This window comes from Pyricularia grisea, chromosome I, assembly GCF_004355905.1.
Source record: "Pyricularia grisea strain NI907 chromosome I, whole genome shotgun sequence".
Taxonomy (NCBI): domain Eukaryota; kingdom Fungi; phylum Ascomycota; class Sordariomycetes; order Magnaporthales; family Pyriculariaceae; genus Pyricularia; species Pyricularia grisea.
Window position 1 is genome coordinate 3095099 of NC_044973.1, and position 20404 is coordinate 3115502.

Here is a 20404-nt window from a genome sequence, read left to right on the forward strand (position 1 = left end):
ATGACTACCTAGGTAGGTAGGTAGTCGAGGTGACGATGAGGTCTGAGGAGGCTCCCATAGAGCGGTGGTGACTTTTACAATCAGCGGGCAGTCGAATGGGATGTAGAAAGCACGCATTCGGTTTCAGGCCCTCAGTGATAACTTCAGTCATCAAATTTACCATACAGTGCAGTTTCTGCTCGTTTGCCAATTATTAGATTGATTGTATCAGTTGTGCCTTCCCAGACAGGAATTCTACACCAGGGGAGGCAACCACCACGACTCCACTCCACTGCCAAACGCAACCAAACCCCCTTGAGCTCATGTGAATCATCATAATATGCCTTGACTTGTTTAATATAGGTGTCTCGGGGACAAGATGACTATGGGCAAGTGGATGGGGAATCTGAGAAGAAACCCCTGATAGCCGGGAGATGTCATGGTAAGCTGTAATACGACCCAAGACTGCATAACCTGGGCCTTGAACAATAGTAAGATAGGTCTGAGCAGCGTTACTTACTGCCAGGGTCTGTCTGATTTCGTCGATAGCAGCAGCAAAGCTAAGAGAAAGCTGGCCATCAGAATACGCGTCAAAGGTCCCAGCAATGTCTTCCACAGTCAAAGATCCAGCAAGCAGTCCCGTTGAGATGCTCATCAAAAAGACTCATGTTCCACCAACCTTATGAAGGAAAAAAGGAGGCCACTAAAGGATATTTCATTCCCATTTCATTAAAGATGGTCCGTCTATTCTTGCGGACAGTTGTGTTGGTCATCAGTCGAGGCAAAAAAAAAAAAAAAAAAGCTGCCTCTAACCCTTGAAATCGCCGCTGCAAAGACCGAGCATTCATTCATGCCTGGCTTATTTTTCTCCCTTGCTCTAAAAGTATTTGGTCCTGAACGATCCAACTTCCACGATGGTTTTATCTCATTTGATTTTCCGTCTTCCCATAACCACCCAAGAGCCACTCCGTGTAGAGATTGGCCGTCCGCATATGGGTATCATCAAGTAGTCAAATATAATGCGAGCTGGTCTTTGTTTTTTGCCTGAGCCCATGCCCAATGTCTCAACTATCCATATGACGGGAAGCAGACAACACAATGGAGTAAAAGATGTCCTGTAGACTAAGAGTTTGATAAACTTTGAATCTTTCGCTCGGTGTACTACTGCCTTCGACGATGCTGCGCAAGAATAAAGGTCTGAGACAGGCCAGTTAGTTTTTCTAGCGCATTCTCATGAGGGTAAAGAAGCGGTTTAGCAGGGCACTATAACTCACACCATGCCCCCAGTGACTGTTATTAATAAAACGAGTCCTCGGCCTTTCTTCTAGGACGACCCCGACCTTCTATCCTGTCTGCAAAAAGCTCCTTTCCGGCATTACCCAACTTCTCGGGAAACAGCTCCTTAGCCGTAGCCCGACCTTTTATGGATATGCCTGTCCCAGCATCGCCAGCCTGTGATCTCGAGATGCCGCGAATGTTGAGCGTATCGCCACTCCCTGTTGTAACGCTTGTCGCTGGTTGAGGTCTCGTCGTGATTCGATCTGTTTCGCGTTAGAAATAAATATTCGCTCAATTACATACATTCTTATGTTGCCAGTCTCGTTTTTCTGTGTTTATGTGGGCGCTCTTGTTATGTAGGCCCTTCATTGTCTCTGACCCCCAACTCCAAAGCAACTTGCTTTAGATAAGATCCACTTTTGCGGCTCTAATGAGTAGCGACGCTTGTCGTTCTCATTTTCGCCAACGAGACGCTTGTGGTCGCGCTAGTAGCTGAAAAGACGCAACATACCGCTGAGGCGCTTGCTGACACTGTCGACCTTATCGACCCGGTCCATCTGCGCCACCTTGCCACCCGAGGCAAGCTTGTTAGGGAAGAGTTCTTTTATCTGTTGAGCCTTGTCTCTGTTCCGGACTGCCGAAGACCTGGTGCGTTCGCCGTCCATTCTGACGTCGCCGTCGCGATCGCTACGCGCGGGCGAGGCCGAACGGTTCCGTACACCGCTGCGCCGCTCCTTCTTTTTGCCGAGGTCCGGGAAAAGCTCCTTGCCGCTGTTATCAGGCCGCCCGCTGCCGTCCGATCCCGAACCGCCCGAGCGCGGCCTCGACCGTGACCCTGACCGCGATCGTGATCGTCTCGCCCTCGGCTTGCGCTTTGACAAAGAGGATTCGTCATCGTCGTACAGGTTGACGTCAAACGGCGCCGCATTCTCGTCGTCGTACTCGTATCGCTCATCATACCTGCCGCCATCATTCCGATTGTAGTAGCGCCGGTCGTAGTCGTCGCGATCGCGATACCTATTACCTCCTCTGTGTCCACCCCTACGCTGGTTGCGCTCTTGACGCTCGTACTCCGGGTTCAAGAGGTAGAACCGGCTTCGCGCCGCAGCACCTGCGACTTTGCGATCAGATGCCACCGCAAAGCGCACCTGTAATACAACGTCGGGCTTGGCGGTATAGGGCTTGGCCGAAAGCAGCTCACGCGGTGGCAGTGCTGTAGGGTTTGTGATTTCTATGGCAGATAAAAACACCAGCGCCTCCGCCGCAGCCGATTCTGAGCCGAAGAGGAGGTTTGCCGACGTGTCGTCAATCCATTCCACGCGGTCATATCGCATGCCACCGGCGTGTTGATTAAAGTATGACTTGATATCTTCTGGGGACATGGTGTCCAACCCGCGTAGGTGGACCTTGGTCGGGATCACTGTATTGTCGTCTGCCCCCGGGGTAGTCGCATTCGGCGACTCGTCTACCTCTCCAGGTTCCTAGCAAGAGGATCGACGCCTCGGTCAGTGGTCGCTCGATCTGTGGGAATGGGTGTCGTCGCGACAAGCGCACCTGTGCATCGTCGGCGGAGAGGATATCATCGTCGACTGGAAGGATGTCGTCTGCATCGTAGCTAGTAGCAGGGAACGTCTCGACGTCCCCCATCTCGATGTCGAAGTCGTCCATGTTGGGCAAATCTTCACTGGTTGCTTAAACTTGCTTAGGTGCAGTAGCCTTCCCGGCTTTAGCAGAAGAGAATGTGGTCCCCTGGGATTCACGATTCGGATTTCTTCGGACCGTCAAGTTTTTGAAGTGGACAGGACGAGTTCGAAAGTTTCTGGGAGATAGGTAACGTAGGTAGGCAGGATGAGGCAAGTTTAGTTGTTGGGTGACATGATTATGTGCGAGCAAGGTGACACGCTGTGGGTGCGCGGTTTTAGAGGTTGGAAATAAATGCGAAACGTAAAGTTGAAGCTTTAATCTGTCTTGAGGCTCAGTCAAAGTTTGTGAAGAAACCAACGGAATCCTGACTAGTCTAGAAAAGATGTAAATAGGTGAGTGAGTGAGTGGTGTTCGGTTCAGGGCGCGTCAAGGTGGGACGAGCTTTGCGACCACACGACTGAATTGGCATATGACCCCACATTTGATTGGTTAAAGCAGCCAATCAACTAATAGAAGACAAACCTACCTGTACCTAGGTATCCATGGGAAGGATTTAACCCTTTTGTCTAATTATAACCTATAACTAAACTTGGCAACGTCAATCAAGACTAAAATGGGATCTCGGTCCTCAGTGCCATCGTTCAAGTTTAAGACTCAATCCAGATCAACGAAGAGAAACTGAAGAGATCATGCTGAATTGAATGAGAGTAGAGTTGATAGACAGGCACCAACCTATTTTACTACTTAACATGTTAAGTGCGCATCTAACTATAAATAGCTCCATAATCTATAAAAAGATCCATTTTCCTCGTTCGACCATGCAATGGAATTAGTTTGGGAAAGAAAAAAAGAAGAAAAACACCGAATATCCAAGGTATCTATATAAACAATAGTTGCCAGATGTCCTTACAAGGTGAAACAAGTAATCCTAAGATGCCGTCTTATCATATCCGACGTCCCCTTCGATCGTAAATCTCCTTGTGAGGTTCTATAGCTCAAGTTGTGATGCAGATATGTTTTCTGTGGTAGGCGAAATCGAGTGCGTGCGAATCTATGTGAGTATGCGGGGTTTTATTGTGGCGACCGTGGGCAAGCTGGGTAATAGAGTCTAGCCGGTCGTGATCGTGGTGGGTAATGATGTGTTGTTAATGGGTCGTGTTTGGCTTTTTGCTGTCGTTACTAAATTGCTGCTCGAGTCCAGTGCGGATGTGGCTAAATAAGACCAGTATCAAACTCTCTCGGCGCGTCTTCGGGCCTCAACCATGTTAGGAGCAACCCGCTGCGATTTGGGTCGGGACTGTCCCTCACCCTCGGATGTGATTGTAACAGATCCAGCCGCAGGCGTTGACGACCCAAAGCTGTTAGACCTCGAGATCTCCGCCGCAGTGCGCTTGAGACTGCTCGCGACCGTCGGCGGTAGTAAGTCCCCCGCCGATGGTCTGTTGTTTCCCCCAAAGTCATCGTCATCCAGGAGGGCGCTGTCGTGGTCGAGTTGGTGATCGTACTCCCAGCAAGCCTCGAGTCTCTCCTTATAAACGGGTGCCTGACGCAACGCATGCCATGACAGGGTGTCAAATCTCATTGCGATATACAGCGACTCGATTCTTCCGTTCGGGTCGCAAACACCACAGTACCTGCGGAGGAACTGGTAGTCGTACTTCCCATGCACCAGCGAATCAGAGAGCTGGCGCAGCATCGGAAGGCCTTGCAGGGTCTTGGCATTACACAACTGTGCCTCTAGGGGCATCCACTGGCGACCTTTGAGAAGGCTAGCAAATGCATTGGTCACGGCCGAGCTGAAAGCTTCGGCACTGAACCCATTTACCACAACAGTCTGGTGCAAGCCTCGTGATAGACAACGTTGATATGCTTTGGTGTCCTTCTCAAAAGGGAACGGTGTTGTCTTATCCGGGAGCAGAGATATATGCGTTGTCCACGTTGTAGCTCCTTCAGGGGCCAGTGGTAGAAGATTACGTGGTCTGATAGCCGGTGTGCTCCTGACAGGTGAGTTGAAGGCAGTGACGTCCGGAGCCGAGTTGCGCGGGTTTAGCTCGATTATTGAAGAGCGTCGTGGTCTCAATGGTGTTGCGGACTCTTCCAAGTCCTCGGCAGTCTCGAGCGCTTCGACCCTTTCCTCTAGAGCAATATCGGCATCATGAAGTTCCTTCACGCGGTCCTCAAGCCTCTTGACATCGGCCCTCAACACATCGACATCCCCAGTACGCCTCTGGTCCGTAGACAAAAGGTCGGTAAGACGTTCGTTCTGCTGTTGTAATTTCCTCTCGAGCTCCCGGATGCTGTTCCAGCTTTGACTGATATTTGACCAGGCATTCAGAAGCTCAGACCTGACTTCACCCATGCTCCTCTCGACAAGTTCCTCTAGACTTCCGAGCCGAGGGATGCAGTCATTGCGATCTCTGTTCCTCATGGCAACTTGCTCCTTGCCGTTTTTCTCGAACTCGAGCTTCAGAAGTCTGAATTCATTTTTCAAGTGGTCCAGCTCGGGCACGTAGGGTTCGTTGGTGTGAAAGCATGACTGATGACCGCATATGCATATTGCACCAGGGATGTTGTTTCTGTGTGCAAAGCGAGCACATCCGCACCGCTGCCCTTTAAGTCCCTCATCGGTAAGGAGATAACGGCAGTAGCCCTTCGGGAACTTACTGTCTCCCTGGTTCACAGGGTTTTGAGACGGCGCTGGTGGTGAGGGTGAAGAGTGTGATGACATGGTCACGGTTATATTGCGCGTGGTGTGAACGGAACGGCCTGGATGAAGTGTCGATGGAATGGTTTAGAATGACCGGCGATGGGGTCAGAAAAAGTCCAGGTCGTTTACTCCAGGATTTGACTAACTTAGTCTGGACCACGGAACAGTGGGGTGGGCGGGCTAGTTATTTTGCATCCGGAGATGACGGGTGATAAGAGAATGAATGATGGGGCAAGCGGGGAGGGAGAAAAGGTTCCAAAAAAAGGGTGACTTGTTTTATCAAAAAGGGCACATCAGAACACCGTATAATGGTGTAGCGCATGGGGTGATCGCAGGGGTTCCATGGGAAGCAATCCAAGGCAGTGTGATGCGTGCAGTTGAGTGGTGGCAGATAAAATCCGCGACGATAGCGAAATAAAAAGTCTGGTTGAGAAATGTGCCTCTTTGTCCAGGTCCTTTGGCCAGCAAGCAGCCCAGGCTTGTCGTCCAGGTCGCTCGTCGTACCAGGTAGAGGTAGGTAGGTATGTAGTAGGTAAAAGAAGGGCGGGCGTGCGTGGTCAGACACAAGGATCAGATAAGTGTTCTGTCAGAGTACGGTAGGCAAGCAGGGAGGTAGGACCCTGCTACCCTGAGGCACCGGAACTGATAAGGCAATGCGTGTCCAACGGCGCGGCAACGTGCAGCATGAAGAAGGAAAGGATGGGAATAGGCAGGCGACGATCACAAAAGATGGTTGGTGACCCTGCTTTGTTGCTCTTTGGCCTAAGTGGGTGGGGCGTGAGTTGAGTGATAATCCAAGTTGGGCCGAGAAGAAATTCGTCTCGAGTGCCGAGTGAGCAAGATATCGCCTGCAGGGTATATGTCGTGATGCTGGCGCGGCAGAGGCGCAGAAATGACGAGATTGCACAGTGGTTGATTGATTCAGTAGCAGCGTACCTATCTTCAAAGATAGCAAGCTTTTGGCAAATGTTGCTTCGCGGCTGGCTGGCGGTGAACAGGGAGGTGGTGAGACGCTGCCAGGCCTGCAGCCAGCTGGGGTCGCAGCTTCTGTCTGGTAGAGCAGGCGCCGACCTGGAAACCTTTTTTGGTAACTTTTCTATATTCTAAGGTAGGTACCTAAGGTAGGTAGATCAAAAGATTTGCCCGTCGAAATTGAATGGTTGAGGTTGATTGTTGATGATAACTGGGCGCATTCTTTTCAAGAAGGCACATCAGGAGGACAGACAACCCCTTATGAGCAAAGGATAAGAGAAGAGTACCTACCTACCTAGCGACATGGGGGAGGGTCCTTGATAGAAGTGACAGGGAAGGGAGGGTAGGAGTTGCATTGCATCCTCCTGGCCATCAATGGCCTCATAGTTCCTGTCAAAAGTGACCAATTGACGTGCCCTAGACCTATCCGTGGATAAGTACTTTTAGAGAGGTACCTTACCTGGGGGGCTCCACGCGGCAGGCAAATGGAGGAGGGCTGCCAGGCAGGGGTCTTGCGATGGGATGGATACCTTTACTTGGCCACCTACCCAGCCAGACACAAGCCCAAGCCCACCACCCACACCAACCAACTCGTCCAGGTTCCTGTCTCGCAGGGAGGCGATTAACCTACCTTCCTACCTTACCTACCTACGGTACGTTGTACGTAGCTCTCGCTTGTCGCCGGTCGCCCACGTTTCTTCTGCAAAAACCACCTCGATCGAGGTCATGCTGTGCCATGTCGAGCCGCCCTGTCCTGGATGCCGCTGCCTCCACCAAAAGCCGACGCGATGCGATGCGATGTGATACTTACTATACTGAACCTACTATACAGTAAGTACACTGCAAAATTGGATGCGCTCAAATGGCAGTTGGAAAGAGAACGTGGTCATTTGGCTGGATGGATGGCTTGTTGTCTTACTGGCTTCGGCTTAAGTACCGCACAAACAGCCCTACCAAAAAAAAAAAAAAAAAAAAAAAAAAAAAAAAAAAAAAAAAAAAAAAAAAAAGAACCCTTGCCGCCAAAGCCTATCTGCCTTTGTTGGCGTCACATCGCTCCAGTCAAGTTTCGAGATTGTTGCTCGTTTCCGTTTTCCCAATTCCCCCCAAGAATGAATAAAGGATTGTCGGCCCGGCTGGTTTGACAGCGCGGGATTTTACCAGCGTATCATGATCGCCCGATGGCCGAGGGAAAAGATAGGTAAAACTGCACCAAGAACTGTCAAGTACCAAACAAGACCCTGGGCCTAAGCACATTGCAGGCGATGCAAAAGTGGGAATACTGTCGTGGTAAATTCAACAGTGATGAAATGAAGATGATGATGCCCATTCGTGGCGAGTGGGTCAGATCCAATTCGTGGGGGATGAACTGTGGGCCCTTTAACCGAGCACTGTTCTTGAACGCCCAGTCTAGAACTACGTAGGTGGGAGCAGTCAGGGTATCTGGCTGTCGGCCTTGTTGAGGGGATTTTTGCCATGCCTTTCTTTTCTTTTCTTTTCTTTTTTCTCGTCCTAGGTAGGTTAATTCATCTCGCCATCCCCCCTTCACCTTATCTTTTTTTTTTTTTTTTTCAATCGTAGCTCTGTTAAATTTGCGCGACGAAGTGGAATATTTAGAATACAGATACACAAAACAATGAACCGTGCAATCCATTCCACACGTACCTGAAGCGGTGACAAGGATCACCCTGCCTTGCCTGCGCAGTCCACTTCCAGAAGAAAAGTCGCTCGCACATGCGCTCAGCCGAGGCCAGACGCTGTGGTGGTGGGGGTCGAGATAAGCTCTTTCTAATGCAAGTAGGTACCTCTCTGGCAGCATCAGGCGGCTCAGGTACCTCGAAGCTCACAAAACTTCCTGTGCATTCGCTTTTGGGAGGGTCTTCGTCACGTTTCCGCATCGCATCCAGCGCAGCGCATGCATGCAATCCGGATTTTCTATCGGCCAGGCTGGGCGGGAAGCCTCAACGGTGATTCCCTCGTTCGGAACGTGGTGCTTCATATCCGAAAAGGAAGGGGAGGTTACCATATCAGAGCCCAGCTGCTGATGCATTGTTTCTGTCAGTCCGGATCCCCCAATCACAGACGCCCAGCAGGACACGATTACCACCTACCCGCTACCGCCAGCTGTAACACAATTTACCGATATGGCTGATGGCCGCTGCATCAAGCCGAAAGCGGCGGGGGGGTTGAATGGCAACAGAACTGGGACATAAGATAGTCCAACGAGCAGAAGAAAGCCCTTTCGCAAGTTTTGTTTTTGCTCCCTATCTTTTGTCTCACTCTATTTCACTTGTTGTGTCTCTCGCCACCTCCGGGAGGCTCCCGGTTGGCGTCATCACAGGTCGCGATAACAAAAGCTTACAGTACAGCAAACCGGATAGGCGGGTACCTGCTGATCCTGTGTTTGCTGGGGAGGTTTGAGCAGCAGAGAAAAAAATAAGGGTTCCCCAATCCCGCCATGGTCAACTCCTCTTTTGCTGGTACTCCGTAGAGATATGATACTTTCCCGTGTCTTGGCAACCGCAGGTGGCAACGGCTTCCAAGAGAGGCGCCGGAATACGCCCTTCCATGTAATGCATTTTTTTCCTATCGCGTTATGACATGTCACAGTTTTGGCCCCATTGTACCCCTTTTCACATGGTGCTACCCGCTGCCGGCTTTTTTTATGTAATGTGTGACAGGGCTTTCGGGTACTTTTGGGCGACCCCCACGCCCGCCTCGCAAGGGGTGTTTGGTCCAGGGTTATGCCAGAACTACCGTTCTCAGGCGAAGATGAGTGGGTTTGTGTTGATCCGATCGCTCTAGTTGGCCTGTTCAGTATGCACAACTGAGAGGAACAATAGCTATGTTTGCTTCAAGAGCGGGCACATGACCCTTCAGCTAACAGCGAGATAAGGAATATGTACATAAGTACAGTATATTGAAGCACGCCTGGGGTTTGTATTTCAGATTGAAAGTAGAAAGGAGAAATTTGATTCGTTGATTTTAATCTGTTCAGAGAGAGGTACGCATAAGGCCAAGTACCTAGCAAGGGTGAGAAATGACGCAGTGAGTTCATGGTAGAATGGGAGAGGGCCGAACCTACCGCACAGTACAGTAGGAGTAATACAGTGGAAGCAGAAAAGGGTTGGCTTGGCGATGGACTCTCCAAATAGGTAGGTAGGTAAATACAAAAATGCTACCTGCACGGGATAAAGATTTAAGTTCATATCTGCCGTTTCTGCGCGCTACTCAATGTTCCTAGTCTGTACTGGAATTATTGCTAGTTCTAGTCTCAACTAATGTAGGTACCCAAGGTACCGCAAGACACACAGAATATGGCGTGACCAGGTTGATTGGTTGCAACATATCAGCTGCCGAGTGCTGTTTTGACAATTACGGTTGGACGGCTAGACGCCCGGCTCTGCTCCGCACCACTATTGGTCCAGTCAAGATGCCACAGGACGGACCCTTTCACCTGAGGGAGGGGAATGTTGACTGATGGTTCGTCGAGGTGTCGAGCGATTGTGGTGGATGGGCGATCAAGTCTGCGACAGTCTCAAACGAGCGCTAGTTGCAGTAGCCGGGCTGTCTGTCTTGCCTTATTAACTACCTTGTTTTGCTTGCTTCTTTTCATAATCGCGGATGACGGTATCAACCGCCTTGATCGACCAACATGGGTTTTGGTGAAGGCGTCGCCAAGCTTCTTGATACTTACACTAACTGCCTCAGACTGCTCAAAGTCTTCAAGAAGCAGCACGGCAGCGACCCGGATGATGCATCCTCCCTTTTAAGGAGCTCTATCAGATCAGATCGGTCACAAATCCGCCGAGCTTATTCGTCTAGACTAAGCGAAAATGGCAAACGCCTCGAAAAGGGCGATGGTAAGTTGCGGGAACGGAACCAACCCTCAAAGGTGTACTGATCAACCGAAGCGAGGTGTGGTTTGTTAACTTTGATGCCCAGGCCGCTCGAGAGGGTTGATCCGCAAAACACTAAAGAAGCTGAATGCAGCCATCACCGGGCTTATGCACTCCAGCAAGGATCAGCAACCGTTCCTGGACTACGAATCACTCCAGCGACTCTCCAACTCTTCGAGAGTCGATGCGGTAAGCGCCATTGATCAGCTTTCGCAACGGCTAGGGAATGCGACTTCTCGGAATTCCCTGGTGTCGCCAACGTCCGTGGGCGATCTTAGGCGGTTTTCAACAACCAGCTCGGACGAGAGCAAGCATAAGCTTTCAAAGGACAAACAGCAAAAGTCGTCTAAAACTAGGGTCCGGCCGCAAGTGAAAGACCATAGAAGATCAGGGTCAGGGTCAACATCAAGATCAAAATCAAGACCCAGATATCGAAGCAAGGAAAGATGCAGCCAAAATAAACGCCACAGTGGCACCTCGGTCGCAAGCAGACAGGACAGGCTATCCATGATGTCGAGCTCAACTGACAGCACCAAGCTGGGAGAAATCCCTGAAAGACGACGGCTCAGGAAGGAAAACACCATTTCAAATGACTCGGACAGCTCTGGGTGCTACCCAGCTCACGTGAGGCCAACATACCCACTGAAGCCTTATCCATCGCTGGAACCAAGATCCAGGACGATCTGGAGGCTCTTTGCTCGGCGGTGAGGTCAAGCTCGGAGGATGCTCCTTGTTTTAAGCAAATGATTCAAAACAATAGATTCAAGGGACTCTTGGCAGGGACTTCATCTCAAATGGAGGCCTGTCCAGGTTCACACCCAAAGGTACAGACGGATGGATACCTTACTTGGTACTGCAGCTCAGCTGGCCGGATACGGAGTAAGGTACAGTATGGTACCTACCTAAGGTACGGATAGTCGGGGCGCTGAGGCCTATGAATGGCGGGGATGACCCGGCGGGGAGGTATTGAGGGTTCTCTCTGTGGGCTCCATCCAATGTCAAGGCCGCGCTGTCTGTCTGTCTGTCAGCTGTAGCAAAAGCTGCCAGCAGCTCCAGCTGGCAGGAAGTACAGCCAGTCTCAAGATGCCGTTGAGATTTCCTCCCTGTCATGAATCCCTTTGGTCCAAGAACAAACAGCACTGGAGAGTCGTGAATGACGTGAAGTTGACCTTCAGAATTTGGGAACAAGGACTAGCATGCCTTATGCCGATCTGTTTAGGTGCCTCATCGAGAACAGATTTACTTGGATTTGGAGAGTATATGCATCCAATAAAAGTCACGTTGCAGATCTGCTTTTTTTCCGCAATTGGCATCTTAAATAATTCTTTATCTTACCAAGTACGGAGATGTTGAATCCTTGGTCGTTTGAAAATTGCGCTGGTTACTCGCAGCAACGGCAAACCTGGGCGGAGAAAAGAAAAAAGAAAAAAAAAAAAAAAAAAAAAAAAAAAAAAAAAAAAAAAAAACCAAACACACTAAACACACTAAACACAGCATGCATGACCAGCAAATCACACAACCAGTTGAATTTTTCCTCTCAAACCCTGCAAAATTCTCAGCCCCACACTGAAAAAATAGCGGGGAAATGGTCCCCTCACAGCTCGTTGATCGAGTCGTAGCGCTCTCAAAGTGCAGAGCAAAAGCAGGCAAGCAGGACCACTTCCAAGTCACGCACAGCAATTGCTCGTCTGCCTGTCCTTGGTCTCTTTTCCCGAGCAAACAAACGCTCTGTTTTCCACTCCCAAAAAAGCACTACCTAAGATTTCTTTTTCCCGTGCCATATCCCCAAAGGGCAATGCCTCACAGTTTTTCACTACTTCTAGCACACTTCATCTAGCCTGTGCCTAAACACACAAAAGCACAAAAAAAAAAGCCCCGCCCGACAGAGTAGTTCAGCTGTGAGACAACCATGGCGGACCCCGCCGTCTCTGCACTCAACTCGCTCCTCCGGGGCACTGAGATCGACGACCACGATGAGGTTCTGAGGTTGGCAAACGCCGCAATCCGGTCTTCGTCTTCGCCCAGCAGCCCCGAGGTCCGCACTGCACAACAGGCCAAGGTTGTGGCCCTGGTCAAGCTGGACCGCTACCATGATGCTCTTCGCACAATAGCCGATGGTGGTGACCGCCTCGCCACCGACTGTGCCCTCGAGAATGCCTACTCCCTCTACAAGACCGGCCAGCTAGACGCTGCAGCACAAGTTTGCACAAACTTCAACACCGGGCACAGCAGTAGTATGCGTGGTGCCCGGCACGTTGCTGCCCAGGTCGCCTACCGAGCAGAGAGGTTTGCCGAGGCCGCCAGGAGCTACCAAGAATTGCTAGACACGGTTGCGAGGGAAGGCCAGCCCGGTGAAGAGGGCGAGCTCCGGATCAACATGCTGGCAGCTGCCGCCCAGCTCGAATGGGCTGGCAATGGTCACCAGGTCGCCGAGTCGGAGAGGCAAACGTCGAGGAGGGACATGGAGACTTTCGAGACTGCCTTTAATGCCGCGTGCGGTTGCATGGCAAGGGGTGACTACGGCAAGGCCGAAGTACTGCTCAAGAGGTCGAGAGCCTTGTGCGAGGCGTCAGAAGAGCTAAGCGAGGAAGAGAAGCAAGCAGAATTGATCCCTATCCTGGTGCAGGCAAGTTATGTCCTTACCAGGCTCGGCAAAAACGATGCAGCGATTGAGTGCCAGAGCTCAATAAGCATATCTGAGTAAGTTTCTTGTGACACCCTCGACAGACAGCCCAATTCTCTACCTTTTTTCTGTCTTCTCTGTTAGTTCTTCTTCTAATTGCGCCTAAACTGGCAGTATATCGGACGAGTCAGCAAAATTCGTGGCACAGAACAACTCACTCGTGCTCAACCACGGCGAGAACCCATACATGACGGCTCGCAAAGCAGAAACCCTTTCAATACCAACAGGCAACAGCAAACCTTTTGAGTGCCAAGCTTCAATATTAAGACGAAACAAACAGGTCATTGAGTTGCAATGCCAAAAATTTCGCGGTGTTCGCTCAAGGACTGCGTCTGCCCTGAAGAGGGAATCACCAGACGCACCTAGCATTTCGCCCGCAGCCACAAACCTCGGAGTTCTGCACGCCGCTGCAGTCTCTCACCTGCAGACTGGCAAGGAGGCCTTGAAGAGCATCCTGCCGCTACTCGAATCAAGGCCCGACGACATTGGGCTACTCCTCACCATCATCCAGCTCTATATCCAAACAGCAAATCCACAGCCGGGCCTTGCCCTCCTCGAGGCTCTCTTCAGGCGTCTCGAATCGGCCACAAGCCAAGATCACTCAGACGTGAGGTTTGCCCCAGGTCTGGTCGCTCTCGCTGTGGCCCTATATCGCCTACAAGGCCGTCGCGCGGCAATCCGCGCCGAGCTGGCCCGGGCAGCTACGTACTGGCAGCACCAAACAACCAGGGAAGCTGGCAGCGCGACGTCGTTACTCCGCCATGCCGGCATGGAGCTCTTGCACTCACAGGACGAGGAAGATCTCGCCACTGCTGGCGACGCATTTGCTCTGCTTTGCAAGCAGCAGCGTGACCGCCTTGCCGAGGCTGGCCTTGTGGCTAGCTTCGCCACAAGCGATCGCTCGCGTACACAGCCCTACATCGACAACCTCACTCCCGTCGATAAGCTGACTGAGGGCGTGGATATATCTGCTCTCATCGACGCTGGCGTTGCAGTCCTCACGCCGACGCCGGTAGCCGGCAAGAAGCGCTCAGCAGATGGGCCAGCACAAATACAGGCGCCGGCCAAGAAGCAACGCCGTAGCCGTGCGAAGCTGCCCAAGGATTACGACCCAGACAAGCAACCAGACCCAGAGCGATGGCTGCCGCTGCGTGACAGGAGCACGTATCGACCCAAGGGAAAGAAGGGCAAGAAACGTGTCGCCGACTCTACGCAAGGCGGCATGGTAAAGGAGGAAGGCGAGACGCTCGAGCTGGTGGGCGGCGCCGGGGCAGTCAAGGTCGAAAAGGTACCGCAAGGAGGTGCGAGCAATAAGAAGAAGAAGGGAAAGAAATGAAATGGCGAGACCAGGGGAGGTCTGAAAGATCTAGGGACGAAAGGCTATTCGTACGCAAGATTGGGAAAAGCATTACTTGGGAACCAGGGTCATTGGCGAATACGGTGTCATTTTTTGTTTGGTTGGATCGGTGTATAAACAAAACATAAAGAATGGTAGATAAACGGATGTGCGAAGGATCTGTCGGAATGACGATATGACCACCGCCGATACATACGCCACGGCATCATCCATTAGGTCAGAGTTGGGAAAAGACCTAAGGCGGCACCCCGACGTCTCATAATGAATTCTTTTTTAGTTCAACATGCACACGTTCAGTTCTCGAGAATCAGGGAATCGTACAGAAAACGCTGAGCCTATTTTGCAATTAACTATCTATCCCATCCATCGTTACTCCTACCAAAGGCCAACCGTGGTTATGATCCATTGCCCGCCGAAATAACAGAACCTGCGCGAAACCCAAGTTCGCGATTGAGAGGAAGAGGGAAATTGATAAAAAGAAACAAAGGAAAACGGTAAGAATAAAAGGAAAGAGGAAAAAAAAAGGTATGAAGATACAAATGAATGCCTTTGCAGGTATCAATAAGGGTTGATCAACTGTGGGCCCCAGAATGAGGCCATTATACGCTGATGCCCAGTCTCCCATCCCTTGTCGAGGCGGAGGAGCTCGAACGCGCCTCCAATACATCGCAAATGCCTAATAGTACAAAGGAGAGAGAAGACAGAGAGAAAATGATAGGGATACTTTTGTTTTGTTGTGCCATTTTCATCACCTGCATAATGGTTATTCGGTAAGTTCTGTTTTGGTTGTCTCTTGCCCAACTAACCATTCACGGCTTGGAGCTGCGGCGGCGAACTAAGCGGCGTTTGTGTATGGCCACGATCAATGTCGCGATCATTGCTCGTTTCAGATGTGGGCGACAACGGTGGTTCTGGCGTGTAGAACCTCTGCTGCAATGTGCTTTCAGCAGGGCTGCGCAAACCGCCATTTCTCATCTCATCACCGTTGCTTCCAATTTCGACATCCTCCTCGTCCTCATCACTAGTGACAGCTCTCTTTCCCTGGTCCAAGGTCAATCCCAGCCTCAGCCGAACCTCCTTGGCCAAGTCTGCCTCCTCATCCGAGTCATGTTCGATCGGAGGTAGCGGGGTTCTCCGGCCATCCGAGAAACTAAGAGCTGCATCGCTATCCTCGTCCGGGAGCGAGAGGTTTCCATGAGATTTTGTGGCCTGGGCTGTTGAGTACTTTCTATGAAGCTCACGAAAGCTCATAGCGGTGGCAGTGCTTGCGCTGGCGGCTGATTCACGGCGTTCACAGTCTTTGGGCGATTGAAGAATCGTCCTAAAGTCCGGGGCCGCGGTTGCCGATGTGGGACTGGGATCAGTTCCAGAAAATTGCGTCGAGTTCACATCGATGCGCAGAGTATCCATGGTCTGCTGCGTCTTGCGATTCCTGAGCCTCTGGTCCGCGGCGCTCCCTTGCAAATCACCGCCAAAATTGATGACGGACGCCTTCTTGCCATGGACGACGAACGAGCCGGTACCTCTGGTGAGGACATTTGTCTCGTCGCGCGACGATTCCTCGTCGGCACTCGAAGGAGCAGCGGGCTCCTTGCCCTTGCGACTGCGTACATGGGACAAGTGCCCAGCACTTTCGCGAAGCGTTCGTTGAAGACTGCGCCGAATTTTATTGCGATCCTGCTTGTCAGAGCCTGATCCTGGCAGAGGTGAATTATTCTCCCAAAGTTCTCGTTCTCGGCTGTCCGAAACATCCCCGGAAAGTGCGGTAGAGGACTTGTTATCGGGTTCTTTCGACGACTCGTTATCAAGGAGCCCGGTTTGTTCAAGCAGCTCCCTCTCGGCCGCATCATGCTCATCACTGGGTTTACCAGCAGCTTGTGGTGCTTGGAGTGCAACCGACAGGCCTGTGACTGCCAAAGGGGATGCCGAACTAGTCATATTTGGCGACGGTGATGCAGTTCCCGACATCGGCGTTCCAGTAGCACTAGCACTAGATTCTTTTCTGGGACTTGCGTGGTCAATACTGACGGTTGGTTTTTCCCATGACAGACTGTGCTTGTGGTACGTCGCGCTGGTTGGCGGGGTTTGGAAAACATCGCCATCAGGTGAGTCAAGAGCATCTCCGGGAGCAGGCGGGGCTATGCGGAGTGGCGCCTGCAAAATTGACTTGGGGCTCTGCTGGATCACAGTAGAGGAACTGGCTTTTGATATTTCGCGGCCCAGAGCCGGCTTTTCGGGGTTGGCAATGTGCCCCAATATCAAGGCCGGCGGGAGACCAAGTAGCTTCCTCTCTTCTTCCAGGTCCATGAGGAGGATGTCACGATGGCATTTTAGTTTCCACATCTCCATGCGCGTCCATTTTAGTTTTGCAGCTATCCGAGCCGCCGACAAGAGTATCTGATCCCTCGTCTTTGGCATGATTGGAGCCAGGATTTGTAGGTGCCTAGCATTTCTCAGTTGTGCGTCCAGTTTGGACTCCTGCTCCTGCAACCTCTCGTTGGCGTCTGAAACTCTTTCCGACATGACCTCACGCCGACGTTCGAGAATATCTTGTGCTAGGTTATGGTCGATACGACTCCTTGAGATGGTCACTTCGCCGCTGGGCGTCTGGACCGAGGTTGAGGAGTCAGACTCTAGCCTTCTGATCGCCCGACGAGTCTGCCCGTCGTAGTTGCCACCGACGACGCCCCTCATCCGTACACCCGACGTTCTAAACGCTGCAGCGTAGTTCAACTTCGCCAGCCAGTCGTTCAGCTCTTCTTCATTATCCGCCAAAAGCACCTCCTCGGAGCCCCCATGCTTCACATAGACAAAAGCATTCTTGTGCTTTTTGTAGGACGAATCGAGCAGGGCGACCGCATCATTGGTAGAAAGTAAACTGTCGGGCTTGAAGTGCTCTAGTGGCGGCTGGAATATAACAGGTATGCCGTCGTTCCCATGCTTGATATGGCTGTCGAGCTGGTGCATCAAGTTCTTTACCCATGACGTATTGCGGAAGAAGTATAGTTGAGCTCCTGTCAGAATAGCACCCCATTCCTGCCAGGGCGATCTCGTCTTCTTCTTCTTCACATCCTTGCGCCAGAGTAGGCCAACTTTGGTGATTTTGATGTCCACAATTCCTTGCTGCGCTTCCTCTGGATTGGTAGCTGTCTTCTCAGACATGAAAGCGTCCGGCCGCGACCTGGCCGACACTATTTGAAGAATGCCCGTCTTAAAGAAAGTCTTCTGAAGCTCCTGCAGGTTGAAAGACTGTGCAGTACCCAGATAGCTGTAAGTGTCCTCCAGGGGGATCACATCTTTGAGGTTAGGTCGCAGTATGTCAAGTTTCTGGTCGATGATCAAGGTGTAAGGGTCGATCGGTTCCTTAGCGGCCCTCTTCACCGGATCCTGATTAGCGTTGAAGAGTGACTTCTTCTTGGCCTTGTGGGCAACTATCCTTTCCCCGTTGATATCCAGATCATCCTCAACGTGGATGAAAGGCGTGTAAGTGATGTTGTCATAAAAGCACTCGAGGATATCGTCAAAGATCCCCTCTCCATGTGTATTCTTGAGATAATCCGCCTTTTGCATCTTGTATTTGTTGTTCTTGTTGAAAACGTCGGTGTGTAGGATGAGCAGAGAAAATGCAATAAAGTAAGCCTGATCGGGGTTGGTATAAATGCCTGGGTTGCACTCATGGTACCGGTTCGCGAAAGCCTGCAGACAACGATCGATTTGCTGCGTTTCCTTGGGAAGCTCGGCTTCCATCAACAGCTTCCTGATAGCCATATCCATTGGATCCCCGAAGAAGCTAAACCTGCGCATATAGCTCCGTAACACTGCCTGGGAGAATGCGTCAGCGCTCTTGGAAAGAGCACTCGCAACAACACTGCGACTGACGACCTCCTCTAACCTTGCCAGATACTTCGCCGGTGTATCGTCATCTCGTCTCTCCGGAAGAACAAGCGCTTGCTCACGAGCGATCTGAAGTGAGTTGTTCTTGGATGTTGTGGAGCCAGGTGTGGCTGGTGTCCGTGAACCATGTCTGCCCGAAAGATCGTTGTTTTGACGGAGCTTGTTCAGCCCAAGGAGGTCGCCAAAGCTCTTGCGCCCTGTAGATGTCGAAGTGCGCGGAGGCGCGTGCAGACCATCGTCCATCGATTGCCTTCCTAACGAGCTGAAAGTCGAGGACCTCCCTCTATTGTTGAGAGCCAGTTTGGATGGCGAAGATCGGCCTGAATTTCTCGACTCAGGCCTGAAAAGCGCGGTAGCAGGCGACACGCTAGCCTTGTGGGAAAGGTGAAAAGCAGGGGACGTCGCAGAAGATGTGAGCCTGGACGAGGTGGGTCTTGAAGGGGTGGGCGTCGGCGTTGTACTTTGACCTGCAGGCCGGCCTGATGTACTTGCTCTAAAAGAATCAGGCGTGGCAGTCGACAGCGAAGCGCCCGTGGTAGGCCTTTGCACATCCGACTGAGAGCTGCCGCCCTTCTGCAGGTGAGCTATCGGGAATAAAGGTTCCGGTTGTTTTTGTCGCCGGCGTGGGAGTCGAAAGAAGGTGGTTGTGGTTTGGACTGTGTGGGTCGTGGTCGTCGTGCTGCCGTACACGCGGTGATCGCCAGAGCTGCCATCCGATCTCGAGGACTCGGATAGCCTGGTTGCCGGGAGGGGGAGCCCGTTTCCATCCGTATCGTCACCATAAGCAGGGGGCTGGTGGGAAGTGCTAGCCCTCCCGGGTACATCGAAGGTGACGCTCTGTTTGCTAGATGTCGCTCCAAAGTTGAGCGTTTTCCTGCGGTCCTTTTTGGTCGTTGGACGTGGCACCTGTTCTCCGGACTCGTCTTTGCTCTCGTCTTTGTCTCCAATGCCCCATGGAAGCTTCATGCGGGAAGACTTCTTCGGTAGTGGCATTGTATTCATATCGACGGTCGGGGAGGTTTTGATTATCTCGGGGGCTAGTAACTATAGGGTTAGCATGCATTTTCGAGTCGTAAGGGCCAGTGCAAAGAACTTTGGTGGGATAGCAGGGGCTTAAGGATGTTCCATCTTCGATTGATCACATACGTGGCTGGTGGTGCTGGTGCGAAAGAGAGATTGGGGGCATCGGCGGCCGTTTCTCAGCCTGTGCCTGCTGTCTTGCCCTTGTCGCGAGCTGAGAGTCGGAGGCATTGCGGAACCTAAGCATGGAAAAACGACGTTGTTTACTGGCATCATCCGGCAGCGGAGGCGATTGGGATCTTTGAGGTAGATTTATCGAGGGAATCGGCTGCAAGGAGGGCTGTCCAGCGTCAGGAGAGGTTTCGCTAGGAGGTGTTGTGGTGGTAGGCGCGAGAATGGCGCTTGTTCCGGCAGCCGGGTCGGGCGGAGTTGAAGGTGGTGAGTCGGGCAAGGTAGGTTCGCCCGGTTGCGTCGTCTCGGGGGCGGGCGGCTGATTATCGACCGACAGCACTTCATCGGAATTGGCATGGCGGCGCATATCGGATTCGCTGGCGATTACGCCGCGGCGACGAAGAAACGGCATGGCGACAAGTGCGGGCGGTCATGCTAGGCTGGGGCCAAGCTGTGTTTGACGACCCTCACGACGAGATCATGGCAGAGCAGGGAGTTATGCTCACAAGCAAAGCTGGGAGGGCCGGCAGAAGCTCTCCCTTGGGGGTTCACCTAATGCTTGAATGGGCTCAATGATGACATTTGGCCGACCTTGGGGTCCTTGTTTCGGATGGATTCGGACGGGAACGAGCGCGCATGCGTGTCTGTTTGAATTGGGGAGGTAAAAACAAATGAAGAGAGAGAAAAAAAAACGAAGGACGACAGACACGCGCAGTTGGGCAGATAATTCGATCAATCACTCAATGCCAGCGCATGCGAGAATAATAAAAACTGATTTTGATGGACGGACCGGGTTGACAACG

At 51.8% G+C, this 20404-nt stretch overlaps 6 protein-coding genes across 6 annotated transcripts; 2 read left to right on the top strand and 4 right to left on the bottom strand.

Annotated features, from left to right (window-relative positions):
- Positions 1-780: 780 nt before the first annotated feature.
- PgNI_05980 (uncharacterized protein) lies at positions 781-3293 on the bottom strand. The gene is made up of 4 exons (XM_031126009.1): positions 2812-3293; positions 1769-2738; positions 1254-1520; positions 781-1176 (listed from the first exon to the last, which is right to left on the bottom strand). The coding sequence occupies exons 1-3, from the start codon at positions 2923-2925 to the stop codon at positions 1276-1278; spliced, it is 1329 nt and encodes a 442-aa protein (XP_030982719.1). The 5' UTR covers positions 2926-3293; the 3' UTR covers positions 781-1176; positions 1254-1275.
- Positions 3294-4129: 836 nt separating this feature from the next.
- On the bottom strand, positions 4130-5629 carry PgNI_05981 (uncharacterized protein; the record flags this gene model as incomplete). The annotated part of the gene is made up of 1 exon (XM_031126010.1): positions 4130-5629. One exon carries the CDS (start codon positions 5627-5629, stop codon positions 4130-4132), a length of 1500 nt encoding a protein of 499 aa, XP_030982708.1.
- Positions 5630-7799: 2170 nt separating this feature from the next.
- Positions 7800-8627, bottom strand: PgNI_05982 (uncharacterized protein; the record flags this gene model as incomplete). The annotated part of the gene is made up of 3 exons (XM_031126011.1): positions 7800-8076; positions 8243-8412; positions 8466-8627. 3 exons carry the CDS (start codon positions 8625-8627, stop codon positions 7800-7802), a joined length of 609 nt encoding a protein of 202 aa, XP_030982723.1.
- Positions 8628-9999: 1372 nt separating this feature from the next.
- PgNI_05983 (uncharacterized protein) lies at positions 10000-11756 on the top strand. Its single transcript, XM_031126012.1, has 2 exons — positions 10000-10440; positions 10523-11756. Exons 1-2 carry the CDS (start codon positions 10233-10235, stop codon positions 11182-11184), a joined length of 870 nt encoding a protein of 289 aa, XP_030982721.1. The 5' UTR covers positions 10000-10232; the 3' UTR covers positions 11185-11756.
- Positions 11757-12159: 403 nt separating this feature from the next.
- Positions 12160-14552, top strand: PgNI_05984 (uncharacterized protein). Its single transcript, XM_031126013.1, has 2 exons — positions 12160-13176; positions 13274-14552. Exons 1-2 carry the CDS (start codon positions 12386-12388, stop codon positions 14493-14495), a joined length of 2013 nt encoding a protein of 670 aa, XP_030982690.1. The 5' UTR covers positions 12160-12385; the 3' UTR covers positions 14496-14552.
- Positions 14553-14849: 297 nt separating this feature from the next.
- PgNI_05985 (uncharacterized protein) lies at positions 14850-20404 on the bottom strand. Its single transcript, XM_031126014.1, has 2 exons — positions 19557-20404; positions 14850-19447 (listed from the first exon to the last, which is right to left on the bottom strand). Exons 1-2 carry the CDS (start codon positions 20011-20013, stop codon positions 15318-15320), a joined length of 4587 nt encoding a protein of 1528 aa, XP_030982688.1. The 5' UTR covers positions 20014-20404; the 3' UTR covers positions 14850-15317.